This window comes from Dromiciops gliroides, chromosome 3, assembly GCF_019393635.1.
Source record: "Dromiciops gliroides isolate mDroGli1 chromosome 3, mDroGli1.pri, whole genome shotgun sequence".
Classification (NCBI taxonomy): domain Eukaryota; kingdom Metazoa; phylum Chordata; class Mammalia; order Microbiotheria; family Microbiotheriidae; genus Dromiciops; species Dromiciops gliroides.
Genome location: NC_057863.1, coordinates 259690965 through 259715184, shown reverse-complemented (window position 1 = coordinate 259715184; position 24220 = coordinate 259690965). Strand labels below are relative to the sequence as shown.

The window sequence follows — 24220 nt, the reverse complement described above, 5'->3', positions numbered from 1 at the left end:
AGGTCCCTCTGTTCCCATTATGGGTACTGATCACTGTGGGTTAAGATAACCTAGCATAAGTTATCGATTAACTGGGGTCTAACTTCCATTTAGAGCTAATGTCTGAATTAGAGCTTGGATCTTAGGTTTTTCTATTAACCCCTTTTTGCCTCCTACATCACTTAGTAAATCCTAGTTGATTGACTGGGGATGCAAAAAACAAACAATCCAGGACATTTTACATTCTATATGTACATGTACACCATGTACACATATATAAATACATAGAGAATCAATACAAATTAATCAGAGAGGGAAAACACTAGCATGTAGAAGGTGTTATTTAAGTTGACTTAAAGAAAGCAAGGGAGTCCATGAGATGGAGGTGAGGCAGGAAGTACATTCCAGGCACAGAACAAAGGTATGGAGATGAGAAATGGAATACTAGGTATGAGAAACTGAGAGAAGAGTTTGGCAAGACTATAGAGTACAGGAAGTACTGCTAACTTCTTAACAACAGCATGTGTGGGGCAGCTAGGTGGCGCAGTAGATAGAGCACGGGCCCTGGAGTCAGGAGGACCTGAGTTCAAATACGGCCTCAGACACTTAACACTTACTAGCTGTGTGACCCTGGGTAAGTCACTTAACCCCAATTGCCTCACGAAAAAAGAAAAAAAAGATATTGGCATGTATGAAACTCTTATGATTCTACTGTAAGCATTATGTGTGTGTATAAAGGATGAGGGTCCGCCCCATTAAAATAAAAAAAAATAGGATAGACTATCTCCACTGACTCAATCAGTGGTATAGATTAGCTGCAAAGCACAAAGATTCTTCATTTGCAGTAATGATTTTTTAAAAAGAGAAACAAAGTAGTTAAACAAAACCAGTAAAAAAAATCTAACAAGTCTGACAGAATATGCAATATTCCATACTCATAACCCCTCACGTCAGCCATTAAGGAAGGGAACTGTATTTTTTCTTGGTCCAAGCTTTTTCATTATGTTAGCTAATAACCTACTAAGGGGATAGGGACTGAACCTGTAATTTCATTAGTCCAGGAAATTCCCTCAACTTAGAGTCTTTGCTGCCTAGATCACTGAGAAGTTAATAGACTTGTTCAAGGTCACATAGTATGTGGGTGGCAGGAGGCAGGACCTGAATCTGTCCTTTCCACTGTGCCAGGCTGACTCGTAGATTACACATAAATAGGTAACTATAACATAAATTAATGCATAATACACGTATGATGGATGCAAAAGACAAGTATAATTTGAAATCCAGAGGGCAAGACAAAGATCACAGATGTGGCATTCGAGTTGGGCTTTACATTTAAACAGGTGTATTGTGCTGGGGCCACGGTGGTGTATTTGTGCAGTAGATAGTGTGCAGAGGGGACAACTAAGAAAAGGACAGCTAAGAAAGGTAAGGAAAGTGGCACCAGACTGTGGAGAGCCCCGAACCCTAAAGGTTTCTGACCGCCTCTCACTAAAGAAATACCCCGAATTTTTGAGCAGAGGAACATGTCCCTTTTTAGCAGAAAATCAGTGACCATATGAAAGACGGACTTGAGAAAAAGAGAGCGGGGGTGGGTCGGAAAACACAATGTTTTGGGGAATCTGTTATTTAGAAACGGGAGGGGAGCGGATTCAGACTTGGCCCTCGAGGGTCAGCGAGATTTCCGGGTATCTAAAAAGCCTCGAGGCGAGCGGGCGCCTAAGCTCAGATCGGCCCGGGGAGCCTCAGCCAAGCTTCCTTCCTCGGCCGCCGCTCGAACCGCAGCCACCCCCCTTTATGACGTCATCAACCCGCGTTCCTTGGAACGTGACGCGTGGTTCCACCGCCCGCTGCTGCTCGGGGCTCGTTCGCGGCCTCTGCGCAATTGCGGCTGCAGGAGGAGGCGGCGGCGGCGGCGGCGGCGGCGGCGGCGACGGCCCGGGTTGAGGAGGAGAAGGAGGAGGAGAGCGGCAGCGGTGTGGGAGGGAGAAAGGAAGGGGATGTTCCGGGGGCATCATGGCCCCTGCCATGCAGCCGGCCGAGATCCAGTTTGCCCAAAGACTGGCATCGAACGAGAAGCTGATTCGGGATCGGGCGGCAAAGAAACTGCGCCAGTACATTAGCGTGAAAACTCAGAGAGTGACAGGTAAACCCCGACGCGGGGGTCGCCGTGCCTGCTCCCCAGTGGGGGGGGGTAGAGGGAGAAAGCAGGCGGCCGGCGAGATTACACGCCACATGGCTGACTGGCTGGGGTGGGAGGCGGGGGAAGGGGACGGGGACCGTGGTAGGAGGGAAAGCACATGGGGCACTGGCGGGGAGGTGCACGCGCTGCTGTGGCCGGGCTGCGCTCCGAGAGGGAGTGAGTGCTCGTGGAGAGGAGTCTCCGAGGGAGAGACGGAGAGGATGGCAGGGGCCACAGCAGCATAGAATTGTCTTGTTTTTATTTTTTTAGCTAAAAGCGGCAATCGTGGCAGCGGAAGAAAAGAGCGCAGCAAGTGCTATGGGGCAGTGGGGCAAAGAGACTGCAATTTCCACTATGAGTTGGGGATGGGAAAATGATGGGAAGTCAGCTTTGGTTGGCATCAGTAGGGCAGGGGCCAAGGTATTGAGGATAGAATGTTGTGCCCAGATAGGGTTGGTAGCAAACAGTATATAGAGAGGATATAAGTATAGATATAGCATTTAATAGCTGACGGAGCTTTCTTACATAATATTTTCACATTTGGACCTCCCCTCAACTGCTGAGCTAGGTTGCAATACATTTATATGACAACAGCTAGTAAGTAAATGGAAGATCCTGTAGGACTCAAGCCACATCTTCTGACTCCAGGTATATGGCATTTTCCACCACCCTACAGAGCATTACATATCTATATATCAGGAAACAACTATTTTTTTCACAGTATGTTTTGTTTATGTATCACACAAACATCACTAGGGTGACTCCAAATTGACAAGTTTTTTTAGCTACAAGAATCCTCAGAGACCATGTATGAAAGCCATGGAAGTGCTATGATCTCTGTCTCTGTCCATCATCCACAGTGATAAAGAATTCCCTAATCCTTAAGTATTAAAATTGATACATTTTTATATCATTATCAAGACAAATAACATAAATTACCTTCATGTAGCAGATAAGTAATATGCCTTTTTTTTGAGATCAGGTGTAAGTTGTGAAATAATGAGAAGCATAAGATCCTAGATTTAGAACTCAAAGGGTGAATTAGAGGCCATCAAGTCCAAACCTGTTGAGTTAACTGAGGCACAGAGAAATCAAGTGACTTACCCAGAGTCTCATAGCTAGAAAGTATGTGAGAATGGACTCCATTGCCCACTGTCGGGTTGCCTCCCCACATTATGATTTTGTTGGACCTTACTCCTTTCTCTTCACCTGGTTTCCTACTGAAATCCTTTGTCTTCCTTTATTTTTGTACCATTTCTTTGAATTCCTTTAAGAAAAGAGCTATTGACAGGAAAGAAAGACTTCCCAGGGGAAGAAAAAAAAACAGGCTTAAAAGGAAGGCGGGATGTTCTTATGGATATAACACTGAATTAGGGTCAAGCAATTGGAGCTTTGCTGTTTTACTGACTTATACAAGTCCCTGGAAAAGTTATTTGGGATAAGAAACCAAAAAGATACCATTTCCTGAGGTTTCTTGAAGGCAAGAACCCTGCCTTATCTGTATATTACCCTTTATTGCCTAGCATACTGCTTTTTTACTAAATATGTTTTTGCCCATACTTGTCCTTCCAGCCCCACTATGACAATTGTCCCACATCTTTTCTGCCTTCTGTGGCTAAGCTCCTTCAGAAAACCATCTACAATAGGTGCCTTCACTTTTCTTTCATCACACTCTCTTCACCAAAGTGAATTTCCTGGTCCAACTGTGTCACCTCCGGGATCAAATACAAAATCCTCTTTTTAGCATTTCAAGCTCTTCATAACCTAGCCTTCCACCACCTGCCTTTTCAGTCTTCCTACATCCATCCACCAACCCTCCCCCTTCCCACTACCACAGCCAGGTACTCTCTGATCCAGTGACATTCGCTTTCTTACTGGTCCTCTAACAAGACACTCCATCTCTTAGCTCTGACCATATTCACTGACTATCCCCCATATCTGGAATGTTCTCCCCCCTCCTGGATTCCCTAGCTTCTTTAAGTCCCAGCTAAAATCCTACCTTCTAATAGAAGCTTTCCCCAATCCCTCTTAATTCTAATGCCTTCTCTCTGTTGATCATTTCCTATTTATCCTGTGTATAACTTGTTTGTGCAGAGTTGTTTGCCTGTCGTCTACATCGTTAGACTGGGAGTTCCTTGATTTTGGCAACTGTCTTTTGCCTTTCTTTTGTCTCCCCAGCACATAACACATAGCCTGGAACATAGTAAGCACTTAATGTAAAATAAATGCTTATGGATGAACTGACAGAATTAAATTAAAGTTAATAAGAATATATTAATACTTACAGCTTGTTAACTAACTGGCATCAGCCCAAGACTTTCAAACAATCAAAGGCACTCTGCTTATTTCCCAGATTTTAGACTATACTTCCTTGATGCTTTTATAAAGGAAAAGCTCCATGACATCTATTTCAAATGAGGCCAAATGATGTGGTTCAGACTTTCTTAAAAATTTTGTCTCAGCTTCCAAGTTTCTCTTTAAACCATTCACAACAATCTGATAGATCTATTGATCTTTGTAAAACTATTCTAAAACTTTTATGCTGGTTTGGAGAAATTAGTGATTTCTCTCTCCACTCACAGCCCCTTCTCTTGTATGTGTGGGGGTTCTTTTGGGGGGGGGTTGGGTTTGGTTTTGGTGGGGCAATGGGGGTTAAGTGACTTGCTCAGGGTCACACAGCTAGTAAGTGTCAAGTGTCACAGCCCTTTCTCTTTTTTTTTTTTAAGTGAGGCTATCAGGGTTAAGTGACTTGCCCAGGGTCACACAGCTAGTAAATGTTAAGTGTCTGAGGCCAGATTTGAACTCAGGTACTCCTGACTCCAGGGCCAGTGCTCCATCCACTGCGCCACCTAAGCTGCCCCAAGCCCTTTCTCTTTAAAGGAGATATTTTAACACTAAAACCTACCAAGGGAAAAAACCAGTTTGGGCAAATATTCTAATGCTCTATATAAATTAGAATAGCCTTCAGGAACCATTGGCAGTCTCTATGGGCCATACATAATTTCTCTTCTTGCATTTGAGTGCTTAGAAGAAATGAAGAGATATGAATAATTACATTTGCTGGAAATAAATGTCTTTAACAACCTAATACTTTATCATTTCCTTCAACCCAGGGAACCATCAAGATTTAAATTTGTAAGTAAGGGAGAGTCCTGTTTTACCATCAGGCTTCAAAACTGCTGATGCCATCCCTCTACAATTCAGTTCAACAAACATTTATTAAATAGCTACTACATGCAATTCACTAGAGCAGGGACTCTTTTTTTTTTTTTTTCAGGCAATGGGGCTTAAGTGACTTGCCCATGGTCACACAGCTAGTAAGTGTCAAGTGTCTGAGGCTGGATTTGAACTCAGGTACTCCTGAATCCAGGGCCGGTGCTTTAACCACTGCGCCATCTAGCTGCCCCTAGAGCAGGGACTCTTAACCTTTTTTTAGGTCATGGACAGCTTTGGCAGTCTGATGAAGCCAGTTGACCACTTCTCAGAATGTTTTTAAATGCGTTACATAAAATACATAGGATTACAAAGGAAATTATATTGAAATTCAGTTAAAATATTTGGGGGGGGGCGGCTAGGTGGCGCAGTGGATAAAGCACCGGCCCTGGATTCAGGAGTACCTGAGTTCAAATCCAGCCTCAGACACTTGACACTTACTAGCTGTGTGACCTTGGGCCAGTCACTTAACCCCAATTGCCCCACAAAAAAATAAATAAAATTAAAAAAAAATATTGGGGGGGGGGCAATGAGGGTTAAGTGACTCGCCCAAGGCCACACAGTGAGTAAGTGTCAAGTGTCTGAGACCGGATGTGAATTCAGGTTCTCCTGAATCCACGGCTGTGCTTTATCCACTGCGCCACCTAGCTGCCCTCAAGTTCAGAGATCCCAGGTTAAGAACCCCTGCACTAGAGATACAGAGATAAAACAATTCAGCCCCTGACTTTAAGCAGCTTACAGTTTTTAGGAGAATGAGACTTGGACACAAATACCAGGTCTGACTTCAAGTATAGGAGAGGACAAAGTAGCCTAAGAAATTCAAACAGATGATTATACTTGCTATGGGGATCAGGGAACAAAAAGAGGAGAGCTAACAGCCCCCAGATTGTAGAAACTAAATTGATTTATAGCTCTTTCTGAGTCGTGACATTAATAATTTTTAATATGCCATAAATTTCTAGACTAGGAATTCTTATGTTGATAGATACAAATATATTGCATATCTTAACAAGAAAGATTTTTGTTATTGAAGCCTCCCCAGCACAGAAAGTATAATTACCCATCAAGATAAGAAATTATTACTATAGATGTTTAAAAAACCAAAACAAAACTTTTAATGTATTTTGAGTGTCCAACATGTGACTTGATGTTTCTCGATGATGGTCAGGTTTCCTGACCTGCCCACACAATTGTAGGACTAAGTCTACAAATGACTATTCTTTGAATTCATATATAGTATAGATAGGGATGACATATGGACCTGATGTAAATGTTATATACTATTTACTCATTCAATACTCTGTTAATTTAGTAATATTAAGTTTACTGTTCTGTTAAGCTGTTGTTCACTATTAAGCATATTGCCACATTCTCCCAAATTTTTATCCTCTAAAAAGTTTACCACCTTCCAAAGGTGATAGGATATAAATGTTCTTTCATATTGATTGGTTTGGTATAGAACCAGTAACAGTAAATGGGATTCATAATAATCACAATGAGATAGATCCCAACTTAGGATAGGCCCAGAGGTATTATTTTCATTTTATTGTGAGAATTACTGTTCCATTTTATCATTTTAAAGCATGTCAGAATTTAGAACATTCTGAGCTAAATAAAATTGTGTTAAATTTGTATCTACCAAATAATCTAGTTTTTATCCATAATGACTTAATATTGAATAATTTGAAAGAAACTGGTTTGCATAAAATTTTACTTTACTTTCCTGAGCCTGTCTTTTTTTTGGGGGGGGGGAATGAGGCAATTGGGGTTAAGTGACTTGCCCAGGGTCACACAGCTAGTAAGTGTCAAGTGTCTCAGACTGGATTTGAACTCAGGTCCTCCTGAATCCAGGGCAGTGCTTTGTCCACTGTGCCACCTAACTGCCTTTTTTTTTTTTAAAACAACCAAAAATAAATCCTACACATTGGACAAAATACTTCAGAAATGGAATTTGTTTTCATAGGATTCCCATAAAGTTAAAAAAAAAACTCAACCAACAGTTGGAAAAACCAAGGCATAGAGATGAAATGATTTGAGTGTATTTGTACATTTGCCAGTGGCCAAAATTTAGTTCCAGTCTGTTCAACTGAAATCATCAGGATAGGATCGAGACGTATGGTTTCATTGGTATAGGAAACTCCTGGGTGAGGAAACTCCCTCAACCAGTACAGGCGCTATCTCTGCATCTTAGAGTTGTAGAGTGCTTAGGGTACCACGACTGGTTAAATGATTGTCTTTCCTTGGGTCACACCAGCTGTATGGCAAGTCTAACTACCTTTAAGGTTAACTCTTATGTTCTACCCCATGATGCTTCTCACCAAAAAAATAGTACTTCAGATTAAATAGGTCTGGGTGCAAATCATTGCTGGGACTGCATTTTAATATTATTTTTTATTGTAATATGGGTATTTCTATTTTAGGACAGTCCTTCATACACAAAATGTAATGGACCAAAAATACTAAATGGTATCAGCTCTGTGTGATTTAAAATAGCAATTTTTCTTCCTTTAAAGATGATAGCAGGGGCAGCTAGGTGGCCCAGTGGATAAAGCACGGGCCCTGGATTCAGGAGGACCTGAGTTCAAATCCAGCCTCAGACATTTGATACTTACTAGCTTTGTGACCCTGAGCAAGTCACTTAACCCCCATTGCCCTACACAAAATAAAAAAGGGAAGGAAAAAAAAGATGATAGCATATTGTCTATTCCAGAGCCACCAGTTTAGTCCAATTTTGGGGCTGTCTACAAATGAGTATTCTTTGTATTCATGTATAGGATAAGTAGGAATGTGTATCAGGAACTTTTTTCATTTTTTTAATGAAGTGATAAAAAGACATTCCGTAGTCCCACTTCTGATATTCCCTCTAAAGAAACTTTCAGCATGTTTATCAGCATGTCAAGTGTCTGAGGTCCTATTTGAACTCAGGTCCTCCTGACTTCTGGGCCAGTGCTCTATCCACTGCGCCACCTAGCTGCCCCAAGCATGTTTACCTATGAAAGAAAGGTATTAAATTATTTTATAGTTGAAAGGAGCCTTAGAAGTCATTTAGCTCAACTTCATTATTTTACAAATGAGGAGAAACTGAAGTCCTTTTGCTCTCAAATGCCTTTGGAGCTGATGAACTGCCAGAAGAGCTTCCTCTTTAGAATTTTCCTTCCTGGTATGAAGATACTTTGGTCAGAGAACTTCCATCTCCTTAAATTATCCATTTGCCACCTACCTACCTTTCTTTTCTTACAGAGTCTCTTTGCCATTTCTTACAATAAAACTTCTCTAGCTTCACCACTGCTCCCCCCCATGTGGAAATTAGAGGTCTTTCAAGTACTCTAATTTAGACTAAACCCCAGACAGTTACTTTTAACCTCCTTGAGCCTCAGTTTCCTTGTGTGTAAAATGAAATTAGTGATATTTGAAATAGTTACCTCATAAAGTTATGAGGAAAACACTTTATTAATTTTATTAAAATGTTGTAGTTATTTTAGTCCCCTACTTTGCGGATCACTGTGACCCTTGTCTCAATTTTTATTATTCCTGAGCTTTCCAGTTTTATACTGCCTCAGAAACAGGTGTTGGTTTGGAGTACTGTGTGGGTTGCCTTACTTTGAAAAATGAAGTATGAAATTTCTAAAGTCCTAGTTCTTTTCTGATTCATTCAACTAGTATTTATTGAGTGCCAGTTACAATTTTATTTTTTGTGGAAAAAAATCACACCGCTAATGAAAGGTACTACAGCTCAAGGGAAGAATAAATTCTTAGTGTGCCAACTTCCTTGTTTTTGAGCACTATTTACTTTAACAACCTTTCTGTTTATAATTGTTCTCTGGTTTTTTTAAATGCACAAGATGAGTTTACTCCAAAGAGAGTAAATGTTCCTGTCCTGAGAATATGTAAAATTGTTCCAAATTATAGAAGAAATGAATCATCAGAAAGCTAGGGTAAGATCGCTTTTTCAATACAGTAAACAAGCTTGAGTGCAGGAAAGGGTTTGAATGTAGTCTTTTTTTTTTTTTTTAATTTTAAGTGAGGCAATTGAAGTTAAGTGACTTGCCCAGGGTCACACAGCTAGTAAATGTTAAGTGTTTGAGGCCGGATTTGAAGTCAGGTGCTCCGGACTCCAGGGCTGGTGCTCTAGCCACTGTGCCACCTAGCTGCCCCTTGAATGTAGTCTTATGTGTTGCGTGGGTATTTTTTATTCTTAGAATATTAGTACAACTTATTTAATTGCTAATCTATTTGCTATCATCCATTAGATCCTGCTTTTGTTACCCCAAAAAGGTTTATCTTATTGTCCTTGAGTAAAATTTTGATATATTATCATACACAGAATATATCAGGGTTTCTAGTGCAGCAAGATCACGTTTGTTCTTTGGTTATTTAGTAGCCATCTTTGGAAAAATTCAAGACTATTTATTATTTCCTATATTTATAGTAAATTGTGTTTTATTTTCTCATTATTACTATTACCAATAAGACTTGTACCACAGGAATAGAGAAAATAGCTACTTAACATCTAATGATTTTTTCTTTGTGGGGCAATGAGGGTTAAGTGACTTGCTCAGGGGTCATACAGCTAGTGTTAAGTGTCTGAGGCCAGATTTGAACTCAGGAACTCCTGAATCCAGGGCCGGGGCTTTATCTACTGTGCCACCTAGCTGCCCCAACATCTAATGTTTTTAAAAATGATTTAGTATATCAATTATATTGTTAGTGAGAAGAGGGAAGTTAGTGTTTTAGGATGAAAAAGTCACTTGATGGGAAAGCATCAAATATGAGATCATAGAAACCTAGTGTTAGGAAAAAGCCTTAGAGGTAATTTTATCAAGCTACCAGTCCAATAGATAAATTCTGTTTTCATTATCCTCAGTAAACCTGTCCCATGACAGAGTTCACCACACTCCATAGAACAGTCCCATTCCATTTTTCAGTAGCTTTGATTATTTAGAAATTCTTATATCAAACCAAAATCTATTCTTACATTGAACCAAAATCTATCTCTCTGTAGGTTCTATCCATTGGTCCTAGAACTCCTTTCTGTAACAAAGCAAAATAAATTTCAGTTTTTCTCCCATGCTCCTAAAACAATGAAAATAAAATTCATATCATCCACAGATATGTTCTATAAGTCTCATTTACATGATGTATATTTTACTTTTGTTCCTTCAGTTGTTATTTCTTATTTTTAGACATGAAATGTATATATTTTCCAACTAGAATTTTTTTTGGGGGGGTTATATTCTAGGTGGTTTCAGTCAAGAAGAACTATTAAAAATATGGAAAGGACTTTTTTATTGCATGTGGATGCAAGATGAATCTCTCCTACAGGTAAGACCACTTACTTTGAGCTGCTTTATCAAAAAAACCCATTTTTTTTTAAACAAAATAACCCTGTATGGTAGGTGGAAAAGATTGCCAATTTGGTTAGTTACACATTGAAATAATTGCCAGCTACTCCACAGGATGGTTGTGAAGTAAACACCTCAAAGTCATATATTAATATGGGCCATTATTAATATTCAAGAAGACTTAGGATCATAGCTGGAAGGTATTGGAAGCCGGAAACTGAGGATCAGAGAGGTTAATTGTTTTGCCCAGAATGAGCCAAGCAAGTAACTTCAGGGAATTCTAGTCTTCTTTCCAGTATTCCACACTGCCTCAGAAAAAGCGAAGAGATTATGTGCCATAAATATTAACCTTAAAATGAAAGATGCCCATAGATTTTACACACACACACACACACACACACACACACACACACACACACACCCCTACACACCTTCAGTCATAATTCAATGGATTTTTACAGGTTTGCGTTTTATCAATGGACAAGATATTTTTCATTGTTTACTTTAAATATGACTTCATTGCTTCTGCTATTTAAGGAATAATGGAATGAAGTCTACTTCTTTGGGTTTGATGTATAATCTTTAGCATAGCTGCTTTCTCTGGAGCACATAAGAATTTGTGCTAGTTTACTGATTTTTACTAATATTTAACTTGTTGCAATAAGGATAATTGTGTAAATTGGTTTTTACTTGCATTGAGGATTAGTAAAACATTAGTTATAAAAGAAGTTAAAAAAAATATGAAAGTATATCCAGAACCAAACTTGGGATCAGAAAAATTCATAGATATCTCATTAAAATTAGTAAGATTTTCTTTCTCCCACAATGAGCAGATTTTTTAAAAAATAGATTTTTCCACACAGATGTCTCCTGTTTATATCCTTAAAACCCTGTGTGTAACTCATGATACAACTAATAACATGTGCTATGCTGTTATTCCTCCTAATAGTAGGAAGAGTCTTAAACTGATGCTCCTCAGTTCCTTGTATGTCACAATTTAGATTTATCATTCTACTTTGTCTTGATTTGTCTAAAATCATAGATTGAATCAGTTAGTGGAGGGGGAATTTCTTGTGTATAGCTATACTATACTTTCATTATCAGATCCCACTTCATTGTTTTTGAATTCTTTGACTTTTTAAAAGAATATCACAGTATAAACATTAATACCTCTGTTTGGGTTTTTTTTTTTTTTTTTTTTTTTAGTGAGGCAATTGGGGTTAAGTGACTTGCCCAGGGTCACACAGCTAGTAAGTGTTAAGTGTCTGAGGCCGGATTTGAACTCAGGTACTCCTGACTCCAGGGCCGGTGCTCTATCCACTGCGCCATCTAGCTCCCCTATACCTCTGTTTGAAGAAGGAAACTGACTACTGATTTATGTGTAGTCTAGATCAGTTAAAGTGACAAATAGGGAATATTTTCCTACATGCTGCTTAAAACAACACCTCAAAGACATTCTGCCGTAATGAATCAATGGAAATGTGGGATTTCATATATGATGTGCAAACACTCATTATACTTATTTTCTAGTAGAAATTATGTTGAAAACGGGAGGCTCAGATTTTCTCATCAGGTATGAGAGGAGGCACAGGCCATTGTGTTGTCACTATGCATTGTTACCACATACTAACACCAGCATCTTTCTCAACCTCACCTTTACAGGAGGAATTAGCTGATACCATTTCCCAACTCATCCATGTTATTAACAACTTGGAGGCTCGTAAGTCTTATTTAATTTGGGGTGACATAGTTGGTCATCGTTCTTTTCTTTCTCTACTTTCCTTTGAAGTTTTAGTCTTTTGCCTTTAGGACTTAAGGCAAGTATATAGTGTAAGATTTCTACATAAGGTCGGTGGTTTTTTGTTTTTGTTTTTGTTTTGTTTTTTTGCGGGGCAATGGGGGTTAAGTGACTTGCCCAGGGTCACACAGCTAGTAAGTGTCAAGTGTCTGAGGCCAGATTTGAACTCAGGTACTCCTGAATCCAGGGCCAGTGCTTTATCCACTGTGCTACCTAGCTGCCCCTATAAGGTCGGTTTTTAATATTTTGATGTTATGAGGACACAGGTTTCTGATTAGCCAAATGTGGACATTGCAGATATTCATTTAAACATAGTGCTGTTTTAACAAATAACCTATTCTCTGACTAAAATTCCTAAAGTACTTAACAGGCACTTTTACATAGCTGTTCATACATATTCACATATTTGAGAGAACCTCTTTGAATGGCCAAATGAACCTTTCTCAAGTTCAGAGAACTGTGTAAAGTTAATGAAAACAAATTGAAATAATACATTTTGGAAGATGGATCTTAGTAATAGAACTGAATTTTAAGTGATGAGCACTCCAAGGATATTTCTAAAATATTAAGCTTTTGTACTTTGCCCTGAGGATATAAAAAAGAAAAAAAGAGAGCAAAGTTAGTTTATTCTATTTTAATAAGTCAGACCTAATGATTCTATTGGCTTTGTAACCCAAAGTAGCTTTCTGAACTTGAACTATATTCAGCCAGTAATAAAGGCAAATTTCTACAGAGAACCACATGCACAGAAAATGATCACTTCATTTTCAGATGGAAAAAAAAAGTAGCTCTAAGTTGAGTACCATTTGAATTTTTTATTTTGTTTTGTTTGGGGGGTTGGGGGGCAATGAGGCTTAAGTGACTTGCCCAGGGTCACACAGCTAGTGAATGTCAAATGTCTGAGGCCGGATTTGAACTCAGGTCCTCCTGAATCCAGGGCTGGTGATTTATCTACTGTGCCACCTATCTGCTCCCACCAATTGAATTTTGAGAAGATAAATGCCTTGCACAGGTCCTGGCACATGCTTTGTGCTAATTGCTTGTTGATTGGTAAAAATGTTTTGTGCTTTTGCCCATGCAACTAACATATGAGTAGATCTTGCAGAGGTTTTGAGGATTTTCATAAAAATAAATGTTTTTAATTAATTATGGGTGCAGGCACAAGTTAAAAAAGTATATGAATATGGATCATAGAAAAGTTTGATCTTAATTTGGGGTGGGGTGAGCAAATATATGTCTACAATGTACCTACAGTGTGTCAGTGTTAAGCACCTTACAAATATTATCTAAGCCATAAAGAAAATGTGTTCCTAGAGGACTCTGCTTATTGAAACATAAACTTTCATGTTTCTTATTACAAAATTATGTTTTCTCTTTTTTAAAAAGAAATTATTGGCCCTATTTAGCATTTTTTTAATTTCAGGTTGACAAAAAAATCATTGATAAGCAATAGTCTAAATGGTACATTATTCCGAATGTGTCTTTATATATTCATATGTTGTTTGTAAGATAGCATAATGTGTAATCCTGGGAATCAGATGTTCAGGTCCTTTTTTTCACTCTAGAACACCTATTCATCCAGACCTTTTGGAAAACCATGAATCGAGAATGGAAAGGAATAGATCAGCAACGTCTAGACAAATATTATATGGTAAGAGCTTAGGTTGTTTTTTTGTGTTCTTTTATCTTTTTCAACTTCGTTGCATAACATCTTAAGATAAAAGTTAGTTATTATGACATACATACTGAAAAATCTCTTGTTGGGGAAAATACACAGAAACTTAAATTAGTCACAAAGACCATTCTGAGTACAAAAACAGAATATAAGGTGAACAAACATAAAAATTAAAGTTATAGACATTGAAAGGTTTGTCAGTCATTATTTGCTTGCATCTTTGGAAAATGAGATTTGGGTCACTTCTGTGCTATTTTAAAAGGTAGGTTTGGGAAATACTACTTTGGGTACCATATTAGCTGGGGGTTACATTTGATTACAGAATAATCAGCATCTGGACTGCGGCAGTTATGTCAATAAATACCCATATTTCACTGAACTAGTTGGAAATGTCTACTTTCTTGTGTAATAAACTTTTTTATCTTTAGCTAATTCGTTTGGTCCTGAGGCAGTCCTTTGAAGTATTGAAGAGAAATGGTTGGGATGAAAGGTTAGTAATCTACAAGATTTAGCCACAGCACAGTAATTTTCAGAGTAACCAATTAATAATAAACAGTTGTTGAATGACTCTCTCCAATAGCAAACTTCAAGATCATGGATTTGCTTAAAGCTTCAGTCAACTAGTAAAGTATTTGAATATCAAACACAGTGCTAAAGACATTTTATGGTATAAACGAAGTATATCACAGTACTTGTCCATATAGAACTTGAAATCAGTTAAAGGACAAGATATAAGTAAAAGTTAATTGGGGGCAGCTAGGTCATACAGTTGATAGAGCACTGACCTTGGAGTCAAGAGGACATGAGTTCAAATCCAGCCTCAGACATGTACTAGCTATGTGATCCTGGGCAAGTCATCTAACCCTGATTGCCTCAAAATATCTATATGTACATATGTAGATATTGGTATCTCTATATGTAGATATTGATATCTACATAGAGACAAATGCACACATATATACATACACACGTGTGTGTGTGTGTGTTTGTATATGTATATGAAAGTTAATTTAAAATAGCAGTGCATACCAATAGGGAATTCTAATTTGTGTGGTACATTTAGATAATGGGACTAATTAATAAGGTTCTGATGGTGCAGGATGGAAAACAATACGAAAGGAATTAGAGCAAGAATCAATGTGGACTGGTAGAGAAGATTTCATATACTAGGTGGGACCTGAGCTGGCCTTTTCAGGATGAATATGAAAAACATGAATGTTATAGGAAAAAGAATGCATAGAGGAAACAGGTTAAGCAAAACTACATAATGGACTTAGAGGTGGGGGGGATATGGTGAGGAGAGACTTTTTGTGTTTTTAATTCAATTTTTTCTTTGCCCAAATTCTCCAACTTTTTTATTACATTTCAGTTATTTTGCATTTATCATAAGATCATAGATTTAGAACTAGAAAGGACCTTGTGTCAAATTTTACAGATAGGAAACTGAGGTTCAAACAAGTTACTGGAATTCACACAAGTAATAGGTAGCAGAGCTGGGAGTGCAATGCAGATCCTCATCCTCCAGAATCATCAGCAGTCCTTGGGTAATGTCAATGTCATGAGATAAAATTAGATTATTTTTCTTTGTGTTTTGGAGCCCAAATATAATCCATCAGTATTCACATAGCTCCTGAATTTAAGAACACTTGCATTATTAACTCATACAGAGGAACTTAAATGAAGAACACTTGTATTATGAACAACTCATATGAAGGCTTAGTTTATTTTCCCAAACCTAAATCCAGCCAGAAGCAAATAAATGCCCTCCCTGCTGTTGGCGCTCCCTTGCCCCTACTCAGCTTATACAGTAGCTACAGGGAGTCTTTACAGGAGGCCAGTGCTGTAGAGTTTCTCTTGGGCCACTCAGAACACCTACCTGCACCAGTGCTCCTATGCCACTGGTGTGCCAGATTAAAGAACACAGCAAAGAGGAGTGGAAAGAAACTTTCAAAAGGAAACTTAAAAAAAAAAAAAATGAGCAAAGGACAAAAAAAAAAAGGCCACCAATACTGCTTCCCATAGTCCATCCTTTGCTCGAAGACCTCCAGTGAGGTGAACTTTGTGGGCACCAGGAGTACCCACACAGTTAAGATTTCTCTGTCTCGGGGCAGCTAGGTGGTATAGTGGATAGAGCACCAGCCCTGGAGTCAGGAGTACCTAAGTTCAAATCCAGCCTCAGACACAACACTTACTAGCTGTGTGACCCTGGGCAAGTCACTTAACCCCAATTGCCTCACCAAAAAAAAAAAAAAAAGAAAAGAAAAGATTTCTCTGTCTCCAGAAAAGGTAGTGTAGCATTCTGGAAGCAGCCCTGGTCTGAGACTCAGGAGGCCTGAGTTTACATCTCAGGGGTTAGCTGTGTGACTCCAGAGCTAAAGCAAGTCACTTGGCCTTTCTGTGCTTCAGTTTGAGAAAAATAAATGAGAGAGTGTTCTGTAAACCTCAGAGTCTGTATATGCATGTTAAACTCAGTCTCTCCTCTGAGTTTTCCTCCCCCCATCACTCCCACTTACTCATACTGAATGTCTTCGAGGCATCTAAACTCAACATGTCCCAAACTCATCATCCTTCTCCCCAAACTCTCCCTGATTTGAAATTTCCCTAATCTTGTGCAAGGCGCTGCACCATCCTTCTATTTTCTCGGCTTGTAACTTTGGCATTATCCTTGACTCCTTGCTGGTCTCCCACCCCCTCACCAGCCCAACATATCCAATCAGTTGCTGCATCTTACCACTTATACTTCCACAATATCTTTGGCTACTGACCTCCTTTTTCCTCACACATCTACCACCTTAGTTCAGGTCTTCATCCCCTCTTACTTGGACTGCTGCAGTGACCTCCCTGCCTTGATTATCTCACCTGTCTAGCCCATCCTACATGGTGTTTCCAAAGTGATTTTCCTTAGGCATAGATTTGACCTTATGGCCTTATCCCCTACTAAACCAACTCTGGTGACTTCTTGCTTCTAGGATAAAATATAAAGTATGCCATCTAGCCATTAAATCCCTGTACTGGAGGCAGCTAGGTGGTGCAGGGGACAGAGCACAAGTCCTGGAGTCAGGAGTGAGTACCTGAGTTCAAATGCAACCTTTCACCTACTCATTAGCTGTGTGACCCTGAGCAAGTCACTTAACCCTGATTCCCCCCCCCCCCCAAAAAAAATAAACCACCAAAAAACCCTGTGGATGGGGTCCAAGATGTGAGAGAGAAAACGCATTTAGCCTAGTTCAACCCCCACACCCAGCTTCCTCAACAAAGATCTAGAGAATTTATAGGACTAAATTCTTTTCAGAAAAGCCAGGAAGTCACAGTAGTTTTACCAGCCTAGGGCCATTAGGAAGAAAAAGACCAGGGAAGAACTCTATACAAATCTGTAAGCAAAGCCTCAAAGAAAAATGCAGCTTGAATACAAATCCAACAAGCATTCTTTTTTTTTTTGTTTTTTTTTGTTTTTTTGCAGGGCAATGGGGCTTAAGTGACTTGCCCAAGGTCACACAGCTAGTAAGTGTCAAGTGTCTGAGACCAGATTTGAACTCAGGAACTCCTGAATCCAGGGCTGGTGCTTTATCCACTGCGCCACCTAGCCGCCCCCAACAAGCATTCTTAGAAGAGTTAAGGATGTAAAAAAAATTATTTTAAAAACCAAATGAAAGCTATAGAGGAAAGTATGGGAATAGAGCTAGGGAAGAAAAATATGAAAAAAACAGCTAGGCTTGGCCCCAACCAGTCTTTCCAGCCTTATTGGCCGTTACTCCCCTTTCCTTTCTACACCCTGTGATGCAGCCAAACTAGCCTCTGTTCCTCACACTTGACAATCTATTTCCCGTCTCCATTTCTTTGCATTCGTTCCTGGATTTCACTCATTCCTAGATTCTCCTCCTTCCTATAAAATGCATCTCAGTCACCATCTTCTACATGAATGAAGACTTTAATTCTTCCAGCTACTAGTGTCCTCCCTCCCAAACTACCTTGTATTTAAATACTCTGTATTTGTGTCTATTGACATATTTAGCATAGTGCCTAGTATGTAGTAAGTACTTAATAAATACTTGTTAATTTATTGAAATAGGAGTTATAGTTGTTACTAAAAAGGAAATATTAACACTTTAAGCTGTTTGACAGCTATTTTCAACTTTTAACTATAACATATAATAGTTAAGAAATAATTATGTCGTGTGGGTCTTTTTTCCCCACTAGCCGGATCAAGCTTTTTCTGGATGTCTTGATGAAGGAAATTCTGCACCCTGAGAGTAATTCTCCTAATGGAGTGAAATTTCACTTCATTGACATCTACTTGGATGAACTAGCAAAAGTGGGAGCGAAAGAGGTAAGGCCAGCATCCTGTTTGTGGTTTGTGTTGCTGGTCAAGCACCTGTATTAGCCACCCAAGTAACTGAACTAACCTGAGGTATCTTTAAAGTTATGTTAGTTTATATTTATGTTATACTGTCCTTTAGTTGTTTCGTTTTTTTTCCAGTGTAGAAGTAACTGAGTTTCTTATAATCTTCATTCATTACATAACAATGATAATTCAGATAATTGGGCTCAGAAACTTGCTGGCTAGGAGAAGATCAAAGACTTCATAGGCCAGGATTTCTCTAGCTCCTAGTTTTGAATATTGGAACCATGGCATGGTAGCTAAATGACCAAGGTAGCTCTGAGGACACACGCATGAAATGTACATCTCTTGTTAATGCAAAAATAAAACTTCAAAATTCTGAGTCACACAATATTGAAATGCTTCAGTGGTTCTCTTAAAGTGTTTCCCAAAAAAAGTATTGCTTGCAACATGTTTGAAAAGGAGACCAAGGCTATTTTCTCTTATTTCCTCATACTTTTAAATTGCAGCTTGTGGCAGATCAGAATCTCAAGTTTATTGATCCATTCTGCAAGATTGCAGCTAAAACTAAGGAGTAAGTAACTAAGAAGTAAAACTTAACATTTACTGCCATGTGTGTAACTTGTCTTCAAATTTCCCTAATTGTGCCACATCCTGAATCTTCCTGTGTTGTTCTTAAGAGGTTGTGTGTCATGAAGTAGAAGAGCACTGGCCCTGGCCTTGCAGTTCCTAATAGTCTTATGATTCTGACACCATCATTTAACCCCTCTGAGTACCTGTTTCCTCATCTACAAAATGAGAATAATATTTGCATTTCTTCCTTCACAAGGTTGTTATGTAGAAAGTGCTTATAAACCTTAAAGTGCTATGTGAGTGTAAGGAATAGCTGTTGATTGAAGGGAAAGATACAAGTAAACCTGAAATAGTTGGACACTGAAGTTTTTACTGATAGTTTAGCTATCAGTTTAACCCTGTTTCTAGTCCCTCAAGCAATCTATTCCACTGTCTATTGTCATCTGTTTTCCATTACACTTTACTGGTCACTTAGTGCTTTTATCACTATGGTTGGTTAATGTATCAGTGGAGGGGGCAGCTAGGTGGCGCAGTGGATAGAGCACCGGCCCTGGATTCAGGAGGACCTGAGTTCAAATCTGGCCTCAGACACTTAACACTTACTAGCTGTGTGACCCTGGGCAAGTCGCTTAACCCCAATTGCCTCACACACACACAAAAAAATGTATCAGTGGATATTTCTTTGTACGTGGTCATTCAAATGCCTTGTTCACCAACTGACCTTAAACACAAAGCAAGTCAAAATCAGAATTTAGTCATTCTTATTCCTTAATGCATCTTTGCACAATAGGTCTTATTAATTTTAATCTCATTCTTTTCCTTATGCTTCTATCCTCAGCCATACCTTGGTACAAACGATAGCTAGAGGAATCTTTGAAGTTATTGTAGACCAATCCCCCTTTGCCCCTGAAGATTTAATGGAAGAACAGAAAACTAATGGTGACAGCGAGCTGTCTGAGGAAGAAGAATCTGATAACGAGTTGACATCTAAAAAAGCAGTCGTTAAAAAGAAAACAGGTAAGGAATATCTTAAATTTTCATTTACATAATAAAAACTGACTTTAGTCCTTTAAGGTTTTCAAAGAATTTTATGTACATTAACCATTTAATCTTTCAAATACTGTGAAAGGGGTGCTGTTATTATCCCCATTTTACAGATGAGAAAACAGTTTCAGATTGGGTGACTTCCCCATAACTAGAGTAAGGCAGAATTTCAAACCCAAATTTTCTTGACTCCAAGCCACCAAGGTGGAAACTTATTAATTATCAGCCTAAACTGCCTTTTATACATTTGCTGGAGACATAGTGAATTCTTTTTTTTTTTCAGGGCAATGAGGATTAAGTGACTTGCCTGGGGTCACATAGCTAGTAAGTGTCAAGTGTCTGAGGTCGGATTTGAACTCAGGTTCTTCTGAATCCAGGGCTGGTGCTTTATCCACTGCACCACCTAGCTAGCTGCCCTGACATAGTGAATTCTAAGACTGGAAGGTCCTTAATACATTTTCAGTATAAAATGTTGATACCAAGGACAATGCTGTGCTATTTATATCTTGTTCAAGTCTGGCCTCAGGCACTTACTATCTTTGTGACCCTGGGCAAGTTACTTATTCTGTTTGCCTCAGTTTCCTCATGTATATTACAGGGATAATAATAGCACCTACCTTCCAGGTTTGTTGTGAGGATCAAATGACATACTAATTGTAAAGGGCTTAGCACAGTGCCTAGCAAATAGTAAGCTCTATATAAAAGTTAATTATTGTTGTTATTATTATGTATATATTAAGATCATGTAAGATGGTAGATGTAACTGTAAATAAAGATAACTTTATTCAATAGCTCTCTGATTATAAACAGCATTAATTATAAACATCAGTCATAAAACAGGGAGATAGATGCTCTCCAAGGATTTCTGTTACTTTCATGGAGAATATTCTCTACAGAGTCCACAAAGAAGAATTCCCATAGATACGAATCCTCCAGATGTTCCTTTTTGTGGATGATATTGTGATGATTGAATTAATCCCCAAATACTAATTGATCTCGGTTAAGATGCATGACCACTCAAAAGAAATCAGCCTGACAATCCTCAGAAGAAAAGTAAATTCATGAAGAATACCTGTTCAGATAACTATGACATGTAGTTGTTTGGGTGGATAGTTCATTGCATTAACCTACTAGTACACACATCTCACGGATAACAAGCATTATAGATGGACAACAAGTTTGTTTCAGAATTTTCTTTCCTCTTAACTTTCTTAACTCTCTACAGTCTAGCATCTGCTGTCATCATTCAATTAAAGCTTTTCTCTCTTCAAAGTTACCAGTGATTTCTTAATTGCCAAATCTAATATCCTTTTCTCAGTCCTCATCTTTATTGAATTCACATCAGCATTTAAGACTTTTTGAAATCAAAATTGATCATTACATTATTTGGAATTCTCTTGTCTTTTCCCATTGTTTTCTTTTACATTTTGAAAATCATTCTAATAATTCTGTTATCCTCCCACCAGTTCATAGAAGTCTTCTCAGATTTCTCTGAATTTCTCATACGTGTTGTTCTTTGCAATGCAATATTATAGTCATACCACAAACTTTAAAGCTGTTTCCTCAACTGATGAATTCCCACTTTGCTTCCAGTTTTTTGCTACTACAAAGTGTTACTATGATTATCTTCACATTTATGGGACCTTCCCTTCTGCCTTTTATCTTTCTGAGGTATAAAATACTAAAGCTTGCATGAAAAACACTTTGGAAGTGGTTAAAGCACCGGCCCTGGACTCGGGAGTACCTGAGTTCAAATCCGGCCTCAGACACTTGACATTTACTAGCTGTGTGACCGTGGGCAAGTCACTTAACCCCCGTTGCCTAAAAAAAAAAGACAAAAAAAACCACTTTGGAGTTGGGGAGAGGGGTGTGTCAAGGCTGCTGTATGAAAGGTGTTCCATAATTACCAAGGAGTGCAATATGTTGAGAAGATAGGCTATTTAGATTTTGAATGCGTTGCCAATTTAAATGTTTTTTGCATCAATTTGAACTTATTAACTTAGAACAAGAATCCAGCGAATCCCTGTTTTTTCTTCTGCTGATATTTTAGTCTCCCTAAGTTTCATGTTTGGGAAAAATGTTAATAAAGGTCATTGACTAGAATTATCTTTTTCCTTGAATCTGCAAAAGTAATGTTTCTCCTCCCCTAAAATTTTTTCTTTTTTTTTAAATTTATTTTTATAAACTTGACAAACAATAGACTTGAACATATGCAAAAAAGATATCATAAATGAAACTGAGTTATTATATACAGTTTTTTAAAATTGTATATGAAATTTAACACGAATTCCAATACTTCCTCCTTGTCTGTATTTCCTTCTGACCTTCCTTCTCTTTTTATAGTTATTTAATAATCCACAGATGTTCTTATTCTTTGCAATTTTGGGGTTTTTTTTATATATATATATATATATATATATATATATATATATATATAGTGGTTGGTATCTCTTGATCTAACTATAAGCAGTTTAGTGTTTGTTTTTTGTATATAGTCATTTTAACTTTGTGTGAATTTTTGTTTTAAATGTTTCTACATATTTTTGGATTCCTTTTTCTAACCCATTCCACACTTCTCCATTTTGTGGGTGAGTTCATCCTGTCCACATTCACAATTATATACTTCTATCGTATGCTGTTTTTTTTCTTTTTTTTTTTTCTTTTTTGGCAGGGCAGTGAGGGTTAAATGATTTGCCCAGGGTCACACAGCTAGTAAGTGTCAAGTGTCTGAAGCCAGATTTGAACTCAGGTCCTCCTGACTCCAGGGCCGGTGCTCTATCCACTGCACCACCTAGCTGCCCTCCATCATATGCTTTTTGTTGTTATTGTTGTTGTTGTTTTTGTTTTTTTTGTGTGGCAGCAGAGGTTAAGCTACTTGCCCAGGGTCACACAGCTGGTAAGTGTCAAATGTCTGAGGTCAGATTTGAACTCAGGTCTTCCTGAATCCAGGGCTGGTGCTTTATCCACCGTACCACCTAGCTGGCCCATAATATGCATTTGGGGGGGGGGGGTGAGGCAATGAGGGATAAGTGACTTGCCCAGGGTCACACAGCTAGTAAGTGTCAAGTGTTTGAGGCTGGATTTGAACTCAGGTACTCCTGAATCCAGGGCCAGTGCTTTATCCACTGCGCCACCTAGCCACCCCCCATCATATACTTTTAATAATTTTCCCCTTCTTTGAACTTCCTTCCCTCTACCCCTGACCCCTCTCCCCCCACCCCCAAATGGAGAGAGAAAAGAAATAGGGTCAACATTAGTCTATAATTGTAGTCTTATCCCACTTCTCTGTCCGTACTTTCATGACACTCCCCCCCCCCCCATCACTGGTTCGTAAATTCTCCTCTCTCCATCCCCATCTATGTTCCTGTTGAATTTCATTTATTTCCATACTACACTCTGTACGTGTGTGTGTGTTTTCAAGCATTTTTATCCATTTTAAATAAGAGTGACATTAATGGGATAGATACCTGCTCCCTTCTCCATGTTTGTATACACTTATCTTGGACCCACTTATGAGAAATAGCAAATTCTTTCCCATTTTTCCTCATTTTTGCCTTGATGTATTCTTTTCTCTTCTTCCCTTTTATTTCCTCTCTTAAAACCACATCTAAACCTTGCATTTGTATTTCTTTATTCACCATGAATCTTAAAAGAAGTAGGATTCTAAAGTGACACCTGTTTCTTCTGCCCCTGTCAGAATATAAATAAGCACTTGTTGATCATTTTGCTTAAAAGTACTAGGTTTCTCTTGTCCTCCTATTTGTGTTTTAAAATTCCACTTTGTTTCCTAATTTATAAATAGTCAAATATATGAACAGGCAGTTTTCAGAAAAAGAAATCAAAGTTTTCTATGGTCAAATGAAAAAAACTCTAAACGATTGATCAGAGAAATGCAAATTAAAACAATCTGAGATAATCTCACACCTTTCAGACCAGATAACATGACAAAAAAGAAAAATGAAAAATATTGGAGGAAATGTGGAGAAATTGGGACACTGATGCACTGTTGGTGTAGTTATGAACTGATTCAGCCATTTTGGAGAGCAATTTGAAAGCATGCCCAAAGAGCTATGCAATA

The 24220-nt window shown here is 38.5% G+C and overlaps 1 protein-coding gene across 1 annotated transcript in view; it reads left to right on the top strand.

Moving 5' to 3' along the window:
* The first annotated feature begins 1884 nt into the window (after nucleotides 1–1884).
* RRP1B (ribosomal RNA processing 1B) overlaps nucleotides 1885–24220 on the top strand; it is a 53750-nt gene continuing 31414 nt past the window's right edge. The window contains 8 exon segments of the mRNA XM_043994644.1: nucleotides 1885–2122; nucleotides 10611–10693; nucleotides 12376–12433; nucleotides 14077–14162; nucleotides 14615–14676; nucleotides 18384–18513; nucleotides 19035–19099; nucleotides 19937–20115. Of these exon segments, the coding sequence (XP_043850579.1) occupies nucleotides 1993–2122; nucleotides 10611–10693; nucleotides 12376–12433; nucleotides 14077–14162; nucleotides 14615–14676; nucleotides 18384–18513; nucleotides 19035–19099; nucleotides 19937–20115 (793 nt within the window). The 5' untranslated portion in view covers nucleotides 1885–1992.